This window comes from Schistocerca cancellata, chromosome 5 (genome assembly GCF_023864275.1).
Source record: "Schistocerca cancellata isolate TAMUIC-IGC-003103 chromosome 5, iqSchCanc2.1, whole genome shotgun sequence".
In the NCBI taxonomy this organism is placed as follows: domain Eukaryota; kingdom Metazoa; phylum Arthropoda; class Insecta; order Orthoptera; family Acrididae; genus Schistocerca; species Schistocerca cancellata.
The window spans coordinates 92,312,272-92,332,766 of record NC_064630.1 but is presented as its reverse complement, the minus strand read 5'-3'; the positions used below and the strand labels follow the sequence as shown (position 1 = coordinate 92,332,766).

Genomic DNA, 20,495 nt, shown 5'->3' with positions numbered 1-20,495 from the left:
TTTTTTTATTTAAGTGGTTCTATCATGTTATGTAATTGGATTTTAGATTGGCACTAGTGTGCAAGTGTCATTAAGTGACCCTTTACTGGTAATTGTTTTCATTATATGTATTTTAAGGGAAATTTTACATGCAAGTTTGAATTTCTGAATTTGTCAGTAATTCTGTTTTCTTAATAAGGGAAAATAAAGTGAGGGGTATTAGTGCCCAGCAACGTTAAGTGTAACTGATATTTTAACAAGCACTTCTTTAACAGACTGACATAGTAAGTTTATAAGTGTAAGTTAGTGACGAATGTTTTAAGTGTGGCTATCTTAATGTAACAATTGGTTTTAAGGATTTTGATGAAGTGGTTATGTGAGGTATTGATAATTGCTAAGCTTAAAGTTTCTTGCCTGGCACATTAAGTTTTTTATAACTGTCTCTTAAGGAACTGTTTATTTGATTACTGAGTACATTGGGTTTCTAAGTGTATTTGCAAAACTTTATCTAGTGGCTTGTCCACAATTTGTAATTGTTAAATTCCTTAAAAGGTGTAATGTCAATAAATTGTCTTAATTATAAATTGTGACTACCAACCATGATTACATCCCGCTTTCTCTTTTATGGTATTTAAGATATGGTGTGTAAGTGTGGTATGATTAAGGAAACCCACATACCAACTATTTGGTGGACATCATAGTGGCAAATACCGCCCAAACAGACTTTGAAGGCCCAATGGTACCGACTGGTCACTGTGTCATCCTCAGCCCTTAGGTGCACTGGATACAGATATGGAGGGGGATGTGGTCAGCACACCACTCTCCTGGTCATTTTCAGCTTTTGTGACTGGTGCCGCTACTTCTAAATCAAGTAGCTCCTCAACCAGTCTCACATGGACTGTGTGCAACCTGCTTGCCGACAGCCTGCAGCAGATCCAGACAGCGACCCATCCAAGTGCTAGCCAAGCCCAACAGCATTTAACTTCGGTAAGCTGATGGGAATCAGTGTTACCACAACAGTAAGGCCATTGGCAGTGGCATGTGGTCAGCACAGATTTAGAAATATGACATTAGCAGTGCACACACTATAGTTTTCAGACATCACCAGAACAGATTATAGTAACCAAATAGTAATATTTGTGCAATATTGTCACTCAATAGTCGGATGTATATTAACTTTTATTGAGAAGTTCAACAGTCACTAAATCATCTGAAACTTTCAGCTACAATGATGGTACATAGTTAATAAGGTATCCGATACTTTTTCTTACCAACCTACATAGTTGAGGGTATGATTGCTGAAACCAACATAACAGCATTACACGATTGCTTGCTGGTCACAAACTTTTAGATATGAGGATGTGATGTGTTTAATGTAAGGGTGCAATCTCTGGCATGAAAGATTAACATTATGACTGGACTTCAAAGACACAAGTTTGGATTAGGGTGGGCTATTTAAAGATTGTTGTTGTTGTTGTGGTCTTCAGTCCTGAGACTGGTTTGATGCAGCTCTCCATGCTACTCTATCCTGTGCAAGCTTCTTCATCTCCCAGTGCCTACTGCAACCTACATCCTTCTGAATCTGCTTAGTGTATTCATCTCTTGGTCTCCCCCTACGATTTTTACCCTCCACTCTGCCCTCCAATACTAAATTGGTGATCCCTTGATGCCTCAGAACATGTCCTACCAACCGATCCCTTCTTCTGGTCAAGTTGTGCCACAAACTTCTCTTCTCCCCAATCCTATTCAATACTTCCTCATTAGTTATGTGATCTACCCATCTAATCTTCAGCATTCTTCTGTAGCACCACATTTCGAAAGCTTCTATTCTCTTCTTGTCCAAACTATTTACCGTCCATGTTTCACTTCCATACATGGCTACACTCCATACAAATACTATCAGAAATGACTTACTGACACTTAAATCTATACTCGATGTTAACAAATTTCTCTTCTTCAGAAACGCTTTCCTTGCCATTGCCAGTCTACATTTTATATCCTCTCTACTTTGACCATCATCAGTTATTTTGCTCCCCAAATAGCAAAACTCCTTTACTACTTTAAGTGTCTCATTTCCTAATCTAATTCCCTCAGCATCACCCGACTTAATTCGACTACATTTCATTATCCTTGTTTTGCTTTTGTTGATGTTCATCTTATATCCTCCTTTCAAGACACTGTCCATTCCATTCAACTGTTCTTCCAAGTCCTTTGCTGTCTCATTTTAATTTAATTTAATTTAAAGATTAGTGTACACATATTTGTTAATTTTGGGAACTAAATAATGTTTTGAAAATTGGGTATGTTAGATTCTGCTGTTTTGAATGGACTATAAGACTTAACTGTTACCTGATTTATGAAACATTGTTAAAGGTTAATCAATTAGAAAAGTATGCAGAATCATTTTATGCTTATTGGGAGTGGAGTAACTACAAGCATGCCATCCATCTTAATTTTTTTTTACACTAGCTGAGTACTCAGCTTTGTCCAAGTATCTATTTATCTCAATTCTAGTACTCCATCTCCTCCTGCCCTCTCTGCCCTCCCCTCTGTCCATCTCCTCCTCCCCCTTATCTCTGTTCACCTCCTCCACACCCCACACACTGTCCATCTCCTCCCATCTCTCTCTCTCTGTCCATCTTCTGTTTTATCTTCTCTTTGTCCATCTCTTTGTCCCCCTTCCTCTGCCCATCTCCTCTTTCATTTTTGTGTCTATTTCCTCTTTCCTCTCTCTCTATCCATCTCCTCTTCTTCCCTTCCTCTGTACACCTCCTTTTCCCCCTCTCTCTGTGTCATACAAAGATATAATTTTGTAGGTACATTCAGTGGCACATGCAGATACTGTCTGCTAAACATGTTGTGAATAGAATCAGTAGCAATGTCATACATGATGTGACAGTTTAGTGCATCACTATGTTATCCAGAAATACCTTGAAGAAACCCACTGAACTGATGACAATTAACACCATGCCTTCATACAAAATTCACACACTTCACTACAGTGTCCATTACATGATGAAGTTCCATAGTCTCAACCCACAATGCCTTCTGGTGAATGAAACAATGCACACCACAGATGTCCTTTCCCAAGTCATTCTTAAATTAATTTTTTTGGCAAGAGATAAAACCTTGCTGACATTGCAGTGCAGCATCTGTAGCCACAGAATAAAAGTTTTTCAATAGAAAATTCATGCTGTCCACAGACTCACATATGGGTTCAAAAATATCAAGCACTGCTGTCATACAATTGAGTGGTATCATATGTAGCAGCTACTTCGTAATTTGCAGTTGCTGTTACACACCATAAACGAAATAGCAAGTTTGGCACAATCATACGTATCTGTGTTTCCTTCAAGTGTGAGAGAAAAAGTTGTGAAACACTGTGCTTTATTTCTGAGTTGCACCTCCAAATCAGTTCCCATGTCAAAGATTTGACAGGACATCATTTGTTTTAGCAAATAAATGCCTTCAAACATTGCTAATTCCCATGGAATTATGTATTCTGCTAATACTACCAGACACAATTTAATGAGAGATCCCAAAGAGAATGTTTTCTAAATTTTTGTAAACTCTTGTGTGACGACGATGTCGATATCTCCTGTAAGGCATGTTGGCGGCGTTCAATGCAGTTGCCTGTGCAGCAGCAGGACACAGAGTGAGTTTAGCGCGAGAGTGCGCTCGCTTATACACTGTGCGTGGACTTAAAGAGTTTTCACAGCTGCCAGCGGGAGCGTTATCCTGGACGCGCATACTGGGTGTTCTAGGTATGCGCGTCCCCGCTGGTGAGCCGCCAACGCCGAGCCTGATGGTTACTACTTTGTAACTTGCACATGTAACAACTTCATCTTGGTTTTCTTCAGCAACATTCTGAAATTAATAAACATTTTACAGTAGTACAGGACTTCTTTACAGTTTTAAAAAGAACTCAATCACAATATTTTCTTAACATACATCTCCTTGTATGTTTCTTCTTGAATTAGTGACCATTCCTTGAGAGCATTCCCTACCATTTGGTCATAATGTACTGCATGAATGCAATTGGAATGATGTTATAAAATACACTACTGGCCATTAAAATTGTTACACCAAGAAGAAATGCAGATGATAAACGGGTATTCATTGGACAAATATATTATACTAGAACTGAAATGTGATTACATTTTCACGCAATTTAGGTGCATAGATAGTGAGAAATCAGTACCCAGAACAACCACCCCTGGCCGTAATAACGGCCTTGATATGCCTGGGCATTGAGTAAAACAGAGCTTGGATGGCACATACAGGTACAGCTGCCCATGCAGCTTCAACACGATACCACAGTTCATCAAGAGTAGTGACTGGCGTATTGTGACGAGCCAGTTGCTTGGCCACCACTGACCAGACGTTTTCAATTGGTGAGAGATCTGGAGAATGTGCTGGCCAGGGCAGCAGGCGAACATTTTCTGTATCCAGAAAGGCCCGTACAGGACCTGCAACATGCGGTCGTGCATTATCCTGCTAAAATGTAAGGTTTCGCAGGGATCGAATGATGGGTACGGCCACGGGTCGTAACACATCTGAAATGTAATGTCCACTGTTCAAAGTGTCGTCAATGTGAACAAGAGGTGACCGAGACGTGTAACCAATGGCACCCCGTACCATCACGTTGGGTGATACGCCAGTATGGCGATGACGAATACAAGCTTCCAATGTGTGTTCACCGCGGTGTCGTCAAACATGGATGCGACCATCATGATGCTGTAAACAGAACCTGGAATCATCCGAAAAAATGACGTTTTGACATTTGAGCACCCAGGTTGGTCGTTGAGTACACCATCGCAGGAGGTCCTGTCTGTGATGCAGTGTCAAGGGTAACTGGAGCCACAGTCTTCGAGCTGAAGGTCCATGCTGGTGTAAACGTCGTCGAACTGTTTGTGCAGATTGTTGTTGTGTTGCAAACGTCCCCATCTGTTGACTCAGGGATCGAGACGTGGCTGCATGATCCGTTACAGCCATGCAGATAAGATGCCTGTCATCTCGACTGTTAGTGATACGAGGCCACTGGGATCCAGCACGGCGTTCCGTATTATCCTCCTGAACCCACCAATTCCATATTCTGCTAACAGTCATTGGCTCTCGACCAAGGCGAGCAGCAATGTCGCGATACAATAAACCGCAATCGCGATAGGGTACAATCCGACCTTTATCAAAGTTGGAAACGTGATGGTACACATTTCTCCTCCTTACACGAGGCATCACAACAACGTTTCACCAGGCAATGCCGGTGAACTGCTGTTTGTGTATGAGAAATCGGTTGGAAAGTTTCCTCTTGTCAACACGTTGTGGGTGTCGGCACCAGCGCCAACCTTGTATGAATGCTCTGGAAAGCTAATCATTCGCATATCACAGCATCTTGTTCCTGTGGGTTAAATTTTGCGTCTGTAGCACGTCATCTTCACAGTGTAGCAATTTTAATGGCCAGTAGTGTACATTCTTTTGTAAAAACAAGCACTTTTGACACACCAGACACTGTGGAGATCTGTTTCTGTTAGGCACTGTGGATGTCCATTTGTGTCACCGGAGAGATTTGTTTCACCTAATGAAGCAGGAAGTGGTTTTGCTAACCGCACAATTTTGTTAGTAACACAACTACACATCCATGAGAATTAAACAGGCAAAGATGCAACTGTTTACTTGTGCCTGCAGAGCATTAGTGTTTGTAATGTCAGCTCCCACCACAACTACAGCTCCAAGCTGAGACCATGAGTACTCCAGCCTGAGAGGAACTTAATGGAACAGTCAAATCTAGAGAAAACCTTCCTAGCCTCCCAAAACCTCAAACCTCTTGCCTGGCTCAGGTTCATTAATGATATCTCCACGATCTGGACCCAGAGCCATAACACCCTATCCTCAACACTCCACAACCTCAATGCAGTCTTCCCCATTCACTTTACATTGTCCACCTCAACCCAACATGCCACCTTCTTAGAAAGTGACCTCCATCTACCTGATAGCTTCATCCACACCTCATACACAGACAGGTACTATCCCCAAACCTAGTCCTCAAACAGATTTCCTGTGCCATATCCTCACACACCCCTAATCCTTCCAACAGCCCAAGAATCAGCTGTAAAGTTGCAACAACTTCGTCACCCACTATCATCCTAGGTGACACTGGGTTTTAGCCAGCTTTCTGCCTTTTAAGAGTGCTTCAAACTATGACATTCTGTTGTGAAAGCATTAGAAACTGATCACTAGGATTTTAGTACTAAGGTACTTTGAAAAGTTCTCAGAATGGAATAGAAAAAAAGTACTTACATCACTGAAATTTTTTTTATTTTTCAATGTAGTGTCATTGTAAATTAATGCACTTGGTCCAACGACGTTCCAGTGCCTTGATCCCATCTCAAAAATGAGTTTCCCCAGGCCTGCAAAATAGATGCCAACTCCGACTATCAATTCTTCGTTTGAAGTGAATCTTCGCCCACCAAGAAAAATTTTCAGTTTTGGGAAGAGATGGAAGTTTGATGGAGCCATATCACATGAATAAGGTGGGTGTGGCAACAATTCATAGCTTACTTTGTGTATTTTTGCCATGGCGATGGAATGCATTTTTGATGCAGCGTCAAGAGTCGCGGCACCCATCTTTCACAAAATTTTTTCATTTCTAATACTTTAGTTAAAATGTGATGTACCCTTTCAGATGACATCTGGCAAGAGTGAGCAATTTCATGTACTTTCAATTGGCAATCCTCCATGACCATTTTGTGCACTTTTGCAATGATTTCTGGAGTAGTAACACATCTTGGCCAATCCCTGCATGGATCACATCTAAGCTCTCCCGACCAAATTTAAATTCATTTGTCCTCTTGGCAACAGTTGAATAAGAAGGACAAGAGTTCCCCAGTGTATTCTGGAAATTGGCATGAATGTCCTTTGCTTTCATACATTTCTTTATGAAGTACTTAATCACTGCTGAAATCTCGATTTTTTTCCATCTTCGCAAATCACTACATGGGAACAACAACAGCGCCACGTCACCGCCACAGCTCTCCTACAAGAGCTCTGACATGGCACATGTTTACAGGCAACAGTCCAATGAATATCATGTGAACAACTCATAGTGCTAGTGCTGACCTCTCATGTGATTCCAAGAACTTTTCAAACCACCCTCGTAATTTAGTTCATGGCAGAATTTCTTTCAGTTTTACACTAATAATTTGGGGTCTCCTACAATTACTATCATCTAGACTAGTTGGAGTCACCTATCTAAAAATAGACCATACACAGCAGCCACATGTGTAGCAGCCTCTGATTCCAGGAAAAAGGATATTTTCATATGTAAGCCTGAATGTTAAACAGATCATCAAAGATGCGCAATAAAAACTTCACTTACAAATGTTATTTCCTGCACGTTACAACAATTTACATGCCCTGACAGAAAAGTAAAGCAGCCAGAAACACAGAAGGATGTCAATGTAACTTCACAACACACGCACACAACTCCAACAGGTATGTAAATTATTAGAGCTGCAATGCCTTGCTGCAGGTAGAACAGCCATCAGGATGCATTAGTGTTGTTCATGTTTAGTGTTGTTATCAGGCCTAGTCAAGTATACAAGAGAAGTGAAAAGTGTCAAATGTTGAGTGACCACTGTGAAGGACACGGAAATGCAATGTACTTATGTGGGACAGTGTTATCACCACCTGGCAGAGTATGAAAGAGGCATCATTGTGGATATTCATTTGGTCAGCTGGTCGAATCATGCAATTTCCATATTTGTGGAGCATTCTGATGTGACAATGGCCCAATTTTGGACTGTATGGTTCAAAATGGCTCTGAGCACTATGGGACTTAACATCTGTGGTCATCAGTCCCCTAGAACTTAGAACTACTTAAACCTAACTAACCTAAGGACACCACACACATCCATGCCCGAGGCAGGATTCAAACCTGCGACTGTAGCGGTCACGCGGTTCCAGACTGAAGCGCCTAGAACCGCACGGCCACATCGGCCGGCTGGACTGTATGGAAACAGGCATATTCATTGTCGAGGTTCCAGTTGACCATGTCTGAATATCACAGGGGGGATTGCCGTACTGTACACTAAGCATACCATAACCCTTTCACATCTTCACCTGCCATCCAAGAACAAGTAATGTCCCCCCTGCAACATTCTGCAGCATCCCACACCATTCATTGGATACTAGCAACAGCCAGTTTAGAAAATTACAGTTCCATGCTGTTAATGCTATAACGTAAATAGCTGTGTCTGGAGTGATCTCATGACCAGGAAGAATGGACTGCTGCACAGTTTTCAGCAATGAATAGCGGTTCTGTACTACCCCAGATGACCATCATTGGCTAGTATGACAGCGACCTGGTGAGAGGCTAATTCTTCTAATGTTTTGGAGAGGTGCAGCACAGTTATGGCATGGGAGGGCGTGTGTATGACTCCAGGTCACACGAGGTAGTGATTGAGGGAACTCTGAGGCACAATGGTGTATCGTGAACATCTGGCATCCTCGTGTGTTACATCTGATGCAACAGTATTGTGGATCATTTTTCAACAGGACAGTGCTCATCCACACATGACACATGTACTTATGAACTATCTGCATAATGTTAAGTTACTCCTGTGGCAGGCTTTGTGACACATTTTCCAGCAGAATCAGTGCATGTATCCGGGTCAGAGGGGATGCAACGTCACACTAACAAGTGGCCACATAACACCAAGTTTTCTGTAAATTTGACACAATTTTGTAATTGGTGAAATAATATCTCATATCCTCTATATTCCAGGCAGGCTAGGAAAAGCTGTAAAGTCCAAAAACACAAACACACAGTTATGTGAAGAATTGATGTTGGTCGCTAGTTGCAGGGATCACAAACTCAGACATTGACTTTACCATCTCTTTCATAACAAAAAGTAAGAAAGCATTATGTCAATTTTAGATAAACTACTGCAGAATCCACAGTAGTACAACTAGTATGTGCTGGTTGCATACCGAACTGTGTAAATATCAGAGTAAAATGAGACACCAAGAGAAGAACAGGTAAGAGGTAACTGAACAGATATGCACCAATTTTTGTACTATCTTTTCTATCTATCAGTTCACTCCATGCAAAACAGTAAGTAAAACTTGTTTGTGAGTCATCGTTATATAGTGTAGGATTGTAGATGCACATGTAAATTTTTCTGAGATGAAGTTGACTTACATCTGTAGATGATATTTGTGGAGCAATCCAGAATCAAAAGTTATTATCATCTTTCCATATCTGCTGCCTTTGTTGCACAACAGTTCTTTTTCTTTTCTTGCATTCATCAAATTCCTTCTGAAGCGATATATTTACATCTTCGGAAGAATTTAATATTTACTACACAAACAACACTAGTGCTTTTTATGTGCAGTATCTCAAAAGCTAATAATATCTTCATGCTAGTACATATTTCAATGTGTCATCCATCAGTCAGCTAAGGTGAATAGTCTTCTTCCCTCATTTTTGTTTGCTGTTTCAATCTTGGAAATATTATTGAACTGTAGTGTAAGCCAGCTTACTGACAGGTACTCATAAACATCACACAACATTCATTTTCTAATTTGATTTGTTTGTAACAAACATTATTAGTTGTGCAGAGATATCCACACATCTGAAGAAAACTATATTAAATATACAGAAACTAACCTTGAGCTCGTAAGTTGAGGTATGACGAGGTAGTGATACTTCCTCTGTATCACCATGAGATCTCCTGTAGCTCAAACTGAATCCTGTGATGGGGGCACCACCAGTGTCACCAACTTTCCACTGCAACAGTATACTGCTACTTGTTGTACTTGTCACATACAACACAGGAGCAGCAGGTGGAACTGAACAAAAGGGGAGAAAAATTACAATGGGACACTATTTGTAAAAATAATAACATGTTAATATTAAAATAATAAAAAGACGACTGAACAATATTGTAACATTGAACATGTGACGATGCAGAATGTGTATAATCTAACTGAGTGTTCATCTACATCCATGAGTAGTCAAATGACAGATGATTTACGAGTGTGTGTTTGGAGGGGGGGACAGAACTCCTATTGACAAGTACAAGGGAATAGTTCAGGGATGTCATCAAATCTTGTACTTCTGTCAACATGACAGCTGAGTGGATGATAAGCAAGACATGCAATATAAGCAGATTCAATGGTAAGCAACTCAAGGTTTATCAGTGCATAGGACACTTCACCTCTGAGGTCATGCAGACTCTTTTCTATGCCACTGTGCAAAAGATGTACTTTGAGTACTTTGATCCAGGGAACAATGTCATCATTACTGTCATCTGCTGTGGGCAACCAAGTGCTGACTGTCACAGGTCTCAACAGTGGAAATATGAGTAGTAAATCACTTGCCAATAATTGATGACAACAACCTATGAGTAGCCACACCATTCTGAACCACTTCTTTGCTACAGTGTATACAAGCCAATACAACAGACATGTAACTCTTCTCACCATCTGTCACAGAGTACAGGATGAGGGGATCAAAACTGGTTGTATTTGTTTCTTGTGCATCAGTAGTAGACTTTGGTACTTAGTACAAGAAAAATCTTAAATAGTAACATAACATAGAAATTAAAACCAATATATTATAAAAATCCAGTTATTTATTCCATAGTACACAAAGGTTCCTGTATCTGTTGGGCATCAACTGAAAATTGAGGCTGAAGGCAACATTTAACTGAAGAGGGGATAGGGCAAGAGTGCACAGCTTCACAAGGCACAGTCTACACTGCTTAGTGGCACAGAAATCTAAACAAATATGTGATAGAGGGACACATCATCATATGATAAAGCTGTCATGTATTTTGATATGTATGTGACCTTGCCATAACTTGTTTCCACCCCAATACTACATCATTACAACATCATTCTTTTTTCTTTTTATCTTACAATTACCTCAGCCCTTGGTTTATTACCGGAATCAATTCATATTTTGCCATTGTCACTTAATGATAATTATCTCTCATCTCCCTTCTCCCACATTCTTAAACTTGTCCCCATACCTTTATCCCTTTCTGCTAGCACACTCTCTCCTCACTACATTTTAGCCCTCCTCTCCAGGTCACCCAATCAACAATGTTCCATTGCTAAGGAGGAAGCTTTTGTGTGTGTGTGTGTGTGTGTGTGTGTGTGTGTGTGTGTGTGTGTGTGTGTTTTCATATATCATTTTATGCATGTGAGACACCACGATGTGAAATGAGTTAAAGAATATATAAATGAAGATTACATAAACATAATACAGTTATTTTACAAAAACATTTGTGGGGAAAATACAAAATGTAGGACTAGAACAAAACACGTGCAAAGACGTCATGCAAGGATTAACACATGTTGTATAAAACCCAATGAACACACAGCAAATATACACTGAAGGGCCAAATAAATTGGTACACCTGCCTAATATCATTTAGGGTCCCCATGAGCATGCAGAAGTGCCGCAACATGACATAGCATGGACTCAACTATTGTCTGAATTAGTGCTAGAGGGAACTGACACCAAGAATCCTTCATGACTGTCCATAAATCCATAAGAGTAGGAGAGGGTGTATATCTCTTCTGAATGGCACATTGCAAAGCATCCCATAGATGCTCAATAATGTTCACATCTGGGGAGTATGGTGGGCAGTGGAAGCGTTTAAACTCAGAAGAGCGTACCTGGAGCCACTCTGTAGTAATTCTGGACATGTTGTGTGTCGCGCTGCCCATTGGAATGCACAACGGACATGACTGGATGCAGGTGATCAGACAGGATGCTTATGTATGTGTCACCTGTCAGTGTCATATCTAGATGTATTAGGGGTCCCATATACACCAACTGCACATGCCCCACACTATTACAGAGCCTCCACCAGCTTGAACTCCAACAGCTTGAACAGTCCCCTGCTGACATGCAGGGTCCACGAATTCATGAGGTTGTCTCCATGCCCGTACATGTCTATCCACTTGATACAATTTGAAATGAGACTTGTCCGACCAGGCAACGTGTTTCCAGTCATCAACAGCCCAATGTTGGTGTAGATGGGCCCAGGCGGGGCATGAAGGTTTATGTCATGCAGTCATCAAGGGTACACGAGTGGGCCTTCAGCTCCGAAAGCCCTTATCGATGATATTTCGTTGAATGGTTTGTGGGCTGAAGCCCAGCACTGAAATCTGCAACAATTTGCAGAAGGGTTGCACTTCTGTCATGTTGAATGATTCTCTTCAGTTATTGTTGGTCCTGTTCTTGCAGGATCTTTTTCCAGCTGCAGTGATGTTGGAGATTTGATGTTTTACCGAATTCCTGATATTCACGGCAAACCCATGAAATAATTGTATGGAAAAATCCCCACTTCATCCTTACCTCTGAGATGCTGTGTTCCATCACTCATGTGCCGACAATAACACCACGTTCAAACTCACTTAAATCTTGATAACCTACCATTGTAGTACCAGTAACTGTTCTAACAACTGTGCCAGACACTTGTTGTCTTACATATGTGTTGCAGACTGCAGTGCCATATTCTGCCTGTTTACGTATATCTGTATTTATATACGCATGCCTATACCTGCTTCTTTGGTGCTTCAGTGTATATGCATACAAAGCCTATACTTCTCTATTGACAAATTGGTCTAATGAATAAAAAGTTTCTTCATAAGTACATGTTTAATTTATTTTTACATAATACACTGTTCCTACATAGACCTTTGATGTAGTTTGGTAGTGAATTAAATATTTACTAGAATACTGTACACTTTTCTGTATCTGAGTTAGATCACGGTTTCAGAGAGGACAGAACTGTCAACCATGAAACACATATCTAACAAATATTCAGGGAAGTTGTGGAAAGTACCCCAAGTTTCTTAAAAAGATTATAACATGAGGTTCTAGAGAGAGAGAGAGAGAGAGAGAGAGAGAGAGAGAGAGAGAGAGAGAGAGAGAAGGGGGGGGGGGAGAGGGGAGAGTCTCTACTCATTATTCAGACTACCTTTTACTGCAGAAAGAAAATTTTCTTTAATTTGGGTGAATTGCCCCAGAAGATAATAATTCCATAGCACATAATACAGTGGAAGTACACAAAATCTGTGACACTGAAGTCTCCAAACTGTGAGAGTGTCCTTTATGGTTTGGAGGACACAGTGTTCCCAGCCAACCATACAATCTATGTGGATGTCTAAGAATTTGGTGCAATGTACCCTTTGTATTTGCTGACTGTCATGTACAATAGGTATCTCCTGTGTCAATTTGTAACCGATGCTCAATTTGACGTAATTATTTTTGCCCAGGTTTACAGTCAGTGAGTTTACTTTGAACCAGATTGAGAGTTCTGTAAGTAATTAAGTAATTTGTTCGCATCAGCTTCTATATTTGTGGACTGCTTGTTTATCACAATGCTAGTATCATCAGCAAATAAAGTGAATTTGTTTGTTCTGTGTGGCAAAGATAGCTGATTTATGTGTATGAGAAAGAGCATCAGACAAAGGACAGATACATGAGGGACTCTCTACCCTCATCTGCTTTGCTGCTCTCATCAAAAACTGCCTTCTGCTTCCTGTCTTGTGTGTAGGATTTTAGCCAGTTAAAACAACTTCCCCTCTGATGCCATAGTAGCATTCTTTGATGCAAAGCTTTTGTGACCAAACTGTCAAAAGCCTTAGAAAGCTCACAGACTATCCCAACTAGCTTAATTTTTTTATCTAGGGATTGCAACACATTGTTTGTGAATGAAAATATGGTTTCAGTTGCGGACATGTATTTTTGGAAACCAAACTGTTACAGATGGATGTGAAAGTTTTTGAGGTGCCTCACAGTTCTGGAATGCAGTACTTTCTCAAGGAGTTTTGAAATGTTCTCAAAAGAGAGATGGGATGATAGTTTCTGATTCATGTTGTGTCTCCCTTTTTGTGGCATAGCTTTACTATAACAAGTTTCATTCCATCTGGGAAAACACCTAACACATAAAAGCATTAAATACGTGGGCTAAAATTTTGAATAGTTGATCAGAGCAGGATTTTAGTAGTTTATTGGAAATGTTACCTACGTCTGATGATCCATAGCTTTTTAGTGAGGCAATTGTTTTCTTCAATTCATACCTGGTTATAGGGGATATGCTTATCTCATTTATAGGGTTGGGAGTTCCACAGAACTTTCTAAGGAACCATAGCAGCCTATTTTCTCAGCAGCACTTATGAAATGGTCACTGATGGTTTTGTAATTATCTCTTGGTTACTTATATGTTTATCATAAATATTTAAAACAAAGTCTACAGGTTTACTGGCACTGCTAACACCTGTCTCATTCCTTATTATCTCCCAAACTGTTTTGATTTTATTACAAGATGGATTGATTTTTGAGTTAAAATATGAACTTTCTGACAGTTTAATTACTTTGCTTAATATTTTACAGTGATTTTTATAATGATTTATTTGGGTATGGTTTGCTGAGTTTTTTTTGCTTTAACGTACAATTCCTGTTTTTTTTATGTGGGTTGTTCGGTTTTTTTGTGATTTCTTCAGGTTGATTCTTGTTAACTTTTTTTTTAAGGACAGGAGACTTCAAATATTGATGCAATTTCATTATTGTACAGATTATAATTGGAACTGACATCTGTTTCGGAATATGTGTGACTCAACTTACATTTTGGAGGATGATTTAAAGGCCTTGATGGTTTCATCATTTACGGACCTGAATACCTTCCACTGGGGCTCAGTTTTATTCTGGCAAATATTGATATTATTAGTAATAAGTCTCTGACCATCACAATTACTAATGATGATACTACCCAATTTCCATTGGTCTACAAAAATTTATCACTTAGGGTGCTTAAATTTGAAGTTACTACGGTGGGAAAACTGACATTTGTGATGACGTTGTGGGTGTACATCAAATTTTTCAGGTATGTCTTCCCACTACTATACATTAGGAAGTTGATATTGAAATATCAAGTACAATAATTTTCTTTTACTATTAAACAGGAGCAGTAAAAGTGAGTCAGGCTGCTTCAAACAGAGGTCAAGATTCCCTGAAGGTGCCCTAAATATTACTTCAATGAAGAGGATATAATTACTTACAGAAAGTTCAATGGCCCATGCTTCAAAATGTTGCCATATACAAAAATCATGTATATAAATTGTGTTACACTGGACACAGTTTGCAACAAAAATAGCAATTATCTCCTTCTTTTCTTTGTTTTCTGAAATATGAAGACATCAGATTGTATTCAGGTGTTAAAAGTCTTTCCATCCCTGACCAGATGTGGCGCTCAGAGAAGCACAATACATGGGCGTGATCTATACTTCCAAATTCTTGCATATTGGCTGTGGGTTCATTTAGTTTATTACAAAATCCTCTAATACTCTGGTGGAAGATTGCCAGCTGATGATTTCCAGAGGCAGCTGCTTTTTGTTTTGTCTAAAAAATGGCACTGAACTGCATAAACTGCATTGAAGAACCAAAAAACAAACGACATACAGAGCTTTGAAAAGGATTTATCAGCATTCAACAGTAGCTGAACTTATGGAGCATGTGATACTCTCATATTAGATTACATAAAAGTACAGGAAACTATCACAGCTTCTGGAACTAGATCCTTCTACAGGGAGCATAGGGATAAGTTGGGGAAGATTACAAAAGAAGGTCAGGTCAGTCAAATCCCAGAATGAGTGGGGCCTATCTTTAGTGATAAGCATCTTTAGATTACAGTGATAGAGAAGGGATTGGGTAATGAGATGTTAAGCTCTTAGAAGGCTAGCAAATGGTAATGCATTTTTTCTATTTCTGTTTTACTGTTGCGAACAATACCTCTAGGTTATTGGCTCATCTCCTTTCTTCGCAGATGAAAACTAGTTTTTTGATGCTATTTTGTTTACTTAATGTACCTAATGAAGACCAAGCCACCTGAGTTTACACAAATAACACCATTCCAGTTCATTTATGTACAAGAATAAGTTTTTGAAACTTTTCCTGTCCTTCCTCTCTACATCTTTCCTCTATAGACTGCCTTAAATATCTGTAGTATTTCAAGTTCATACATACAAAAAAGTTAAATAATGTTGTATCTGTTATTGACTAACTTTCTTTTGATAATGCTTTTTCCAATTTTGAGTTATGTTCAATGCAAGTCAGATGACTTTAATCTCATATCTAACATCTGACAATCCTTCATGTCCACCATAAGCAGTTTAGCTGATTATCACAGTGACTTTGTTTGTTGTACATAGTTTGCTATACACAACTTACAACTTACCTTGCACTACGAGTGTGAACTGTATGCGGTCAGAGCCCTGAGTATTTTCCACCTGGCAGCTGTAGTTCCCAGCATGAGATGGAGCAAGCTGGTTGATTACTAGCTCGCCAGACTCCCGAAGTGTGATTCCAGGGCCACCTGTGAGGAGATGTCCACTACGATACCACCGTCGGCGAGGCTGCGGTTGCCCCACACACAGACAAGGTATCGTGACAGTGCTACGCCATGGTCTCACAACAACTCCACCAAATGATGAAATACGTGCTGGGACTTGTTGGAAAATATACAGTGAATTACACACTTTAGATTTAGCAAAAAAATATAACTGACAAGAAGAGTTAAAAAATAAGTAGACAATTAAAATAAAACATGCAAAGATAAGTATCAAATACAACTACTTTCTTTTAAAAGTATGTTATCTCTGAAGTTTTGCCACTTATAAACCTGGAGTTTCAGAGAAATAATTTTGAGACATCCAATGAAAATTCAGAGAGGGGAATTTCTGGGAAAAATTTGTAAAGGGTACAAAGCGCTGTTCCTTTTTAAGGTAGGAAGTGCTGTTCCCTTTTAATTCAACATACAGAAAATATTAAAAATGTTGGAAGCAGTATGAGAACACAGAGGAACACCTAGAAGCCTACTAGGTGCAGGATCGGAAGGTAATGGTCATGTGTGTGTGAGGTGTGCCTGCTTGTTTGCATGTTTAGTCTTTTCATTACGCCTGTCTGTAACTCAACCTGTCATCTTTACGGTGAGCAGCAATCTATCCTTTTCATAATTGTTAATCTTCCACCCCGAGTGTTCCATTGTTCTATTAATAATAGCTACAAATGAAATAGGAATATGGGTATGAATGATAACAGTGAAGGGTTGACATAATTTTTGTGGTAACTGAATCGTCAACTTCATACAGTCTCATTGTCTTCCCCATACCTAGTATTAATTTCATGCAGATGTCTTTAGTATTATTTCTGCGTTCTTTTCTTTTTCCTCTCCATAAATCAAAGACATATAAATTATTGTTCCACAGATCCAAGGTTCAATACTGCTCTGAACATTTAATTGATTAAGATGCACAAAATACCATGAAAATATGAATTTATTTTCAAACTTGTTCATGTTTATTTCATTGAAGTTGTTATGATAATTACCTCTATTTGTAGGAACCTGTGTCACAACACGTGAACTCTGCCCTTCACCAACTTTTGTAGAAGCTGTGACATAAAACTGATGTTCCACATGCTGCAGCAGATCAGTTGCTTCAAAACTTGTCTGATGACTTGCCAAGTTGCGTTTGTTGTGTTTCAATTCTTCACGGCCATCCACAACTCTGAAAAATGTTGTAAAAACTTAAGTGTTTGCAGGAAACTAAGTGAGTTTGAACTGGAAGCGCAAGGATCAAGGAAAAGATGAACACTGTGAACTCCCTTGGCAGGTGTCAGATACATACTTAGCTCCTGAAGTGATAAGTTACTTTGTATCAACGATATATTAGAAGATGAAGTTTTTACAAATTGGAAAGTTATCAAATATTGGTTGGGGAGGGGGGAATTAATAGGATTGGTGCTCCCTGATTCATACATGAGAACAGCTGTTCATGCAGCTCTCTTTTTGACATAAACAACTAACTTTTGTGAAAGGATACATTAAGTCTACCAGTAATTGCAACAAATAAAACTGATAGTGAAAGAAATCACATTTTTAAATCTAGAAGTCATTTAAAAATCTCCTGGATTGCTGGCAACTGAATTATCAGAATGCACTTACTGGATAATGTCGGAAGTTTTCCATGAGGCTTTTTGCAGATGATGCTGTTGTATGCAGAGAAGACACAACATTAGAACATTGTAGTGCTATGCAGGAAGACCTGCAGATAACCGATACTTGGTGCTGAGGTTCCAGAATGGAAATAATTGTCAGCAATGTTAACCCCGAGTAATGTCAGCATTACTTCCTGTGAGATATCATAATACAACCTACATGAAGAATGGTACTGGCTATTGCTGGAGATGCAGTAATTGTCATTATCGCTATATACAGAAAAAAGGACAGGTAATCTTGCTACTTCGAACTGCTTTGGCAGCAACACAGGAAGGTTTAGTACAACTAGAAGCTGCATCTTGTGTTAGTAATGTTAGGACTGGATCATAAGATGAGCTTACAGCCAAGCAATCCAAATTTATGAAATGATAAAGGAGAAAACACAATTCTGGAGCTTCAGTCTATCGATCTGAAATGGTTTAGGTGCTTTGGAAAATGTTGACAAAAACATACAGACAACAAAACAAATTCAGAACCAGACTGACAGTACAAGACATAAGGTGCAATCTGAGGTGACAAACAAATGTGTAAAGAAAATAAAGCTGCATAGCAGTCAGGGGATGCTAACCAGGAAACTAATATTCTTAAGCCAAGTTCAGACTTCACAGATATCACTGTGATTTAGGCTCTTTGGGGAAGGACCTTGGAAAAGAATATCATGTATCAATAATACAGCATGCAGCCAATAGTTTGCACCACAATTTCAATTATTCAATTGAGGATGAGATGAGACACATTGCTCAGCATGCTCCTCACACTAGTGTGGAGAGCATGTCACCCTTTGAGTGATACATTAAGCTCTGGATGAAGTAGTATGTACAACACAATAATTGATAGCTTTGAAAATACCTTAAAAGAGAGGCACATACATAGGTGAGTATGAGTTATTCATCATTTCTCACTCATTACATCATACACAATAAGATTTGCTTTTGAATGATTCTGGTAAGACGATACTCGCATGCCTAATTATCGGAAATCTCAGGTCTGATCACAGCAGTATCAATCCATCCAAGTGATTTACAATGTATTTTCAAGGGATTTTTTTAGGATAAACTCATTTGATAGACAAAAATGCAGAATAAATATAATTGAAACAGCTGCTGACAAAATGACAGAATGTAGCTTGAACAAAACAATAGACATTTAAGATTCATTTAGTATCTGCTGTCAGAATATTGGAACCATCATTAACAAAAAGGATGAACTACTGATATGACAGTATATGTAGATTATCAGCAGTTGTACTGTGCATATCAGAACAATACATAGAACTCTCTGAAACTAAACAGATACATATATGATACACACAAGCTAGTAATGTACTATTGTAGAGTCTCCACGAGTAAAGACAGAGTTGTTATATATACAAAAATAAAGTTAAGTTCAAGGTCAATTAGACTGATTAACTTTATGCTGAATAATTCTTTGAATGGTGTATCACAATAATGGACCAGGAAACAGACAAACAAATAGGATTATCTATACCAACTGCCTATAGGAATTTCTTTAATTGCATTGATGGATGGAGTACATATACCACACATCACACTGAAAGTGTGTTGGGTCACAGACAGGCACAATGAAAAAGAATACTTGAAATATTTAAGCATCCAGACAAAGCCCTTCTTCAGAAGTAAAGCACTCTCACATTCACACAAAAACAACAACAACAACTAACACACAGACTACAGCCTCTGTTGGTGTGGATAGTGAGAATGAGCAAGAGACGTATAGTGGGGAGGGGGAGGGATAGGGATAGAGATAGGGGTAGGGGTAGGGGTAGGGGTGGTTAAGCGTGGGGAAAGCTACTACTGCTACCTGTGTGAGCTTGCACAGATGTGGTGGGGACAGGATAAGGCCACATCAGGAGGCTGTGCTGGAGGTGGTGAGATGGAATTGGAGGGGGGAGGGAGCAGGAGGATGAAAGGGAGGGGAGGGAAGTAGAGAAGAAAGTGGTATAGAAAGTATGTGTATACAGTACTGGGAGCCAGGAAAGGGATGGGTAGGCGACAAAGAGGGACTAGCATAGGTTGCGGCATGAAAGGGGGGGGGGGGGGGGGGAGGATTATGGGAATGAAGCATATGACATATGTTGTAGGTTTTAGGGAGAGGAGTTCCCACCTGTGTAATTAAGAAAAACTAGTATTGATGGGAAGAAGCCAGATGACACAGGCAATGAAGCAGCCATTAAAATGGAGCATGTCATGATGGGTGGCATGTTCAGCAAGTGGGTGGTTCAGTTGTCTCTTGGCCACAGTCTGGCAGTGCCATTCATGTAGACAGACCACTTGTTAGTTGTCAGGTCCATATGCAATGTGGCACAGGAGTTGCACCTAAGTTTGTAAATCGCATGGCTGCCTTCACAGGTGGCCCTGCCTTTGATGGGGTAGAAAATGCCAGTGACAGGAGAGGAGTAGGTGTTAGTGAGTGGATGTATGG

At 39.6% G+C, this 20,495-nt stretch overlaps 1 protein-coding gene across 1 annotated transcript in view; it reads right to left on the bottom strand.

Annotated features, from left to right (window-relative positions):
- LOC126188380 (Down syndrome cell adhesion molecule-like protein Dscam2) overlaps positions 1–20,495 on the bottom strand; it is a 445,363-nt gene that overhangs the window by 67,683 nt on the left and 357,185 nt on the right. The window contains exons 19-21 of the mRNA XM_049929979.1: positions 17,384–17,562; positions 16,233–16,502; positions 9,647–9,828 (exon numbers count right to left, since the gene is read on the bottom strand). Of these exons, the coding sequence (XP_049785936.1) occupies positions 9,647–9,828; positions 16,233–16,502; positions 17,384–17,562 (631 nt within the window). The remainder of the gene's footprint in view (positions 1–9,646; positions 9,829–16,232; positions 16,503–17,383; positions 17,563–20,495) is intronic.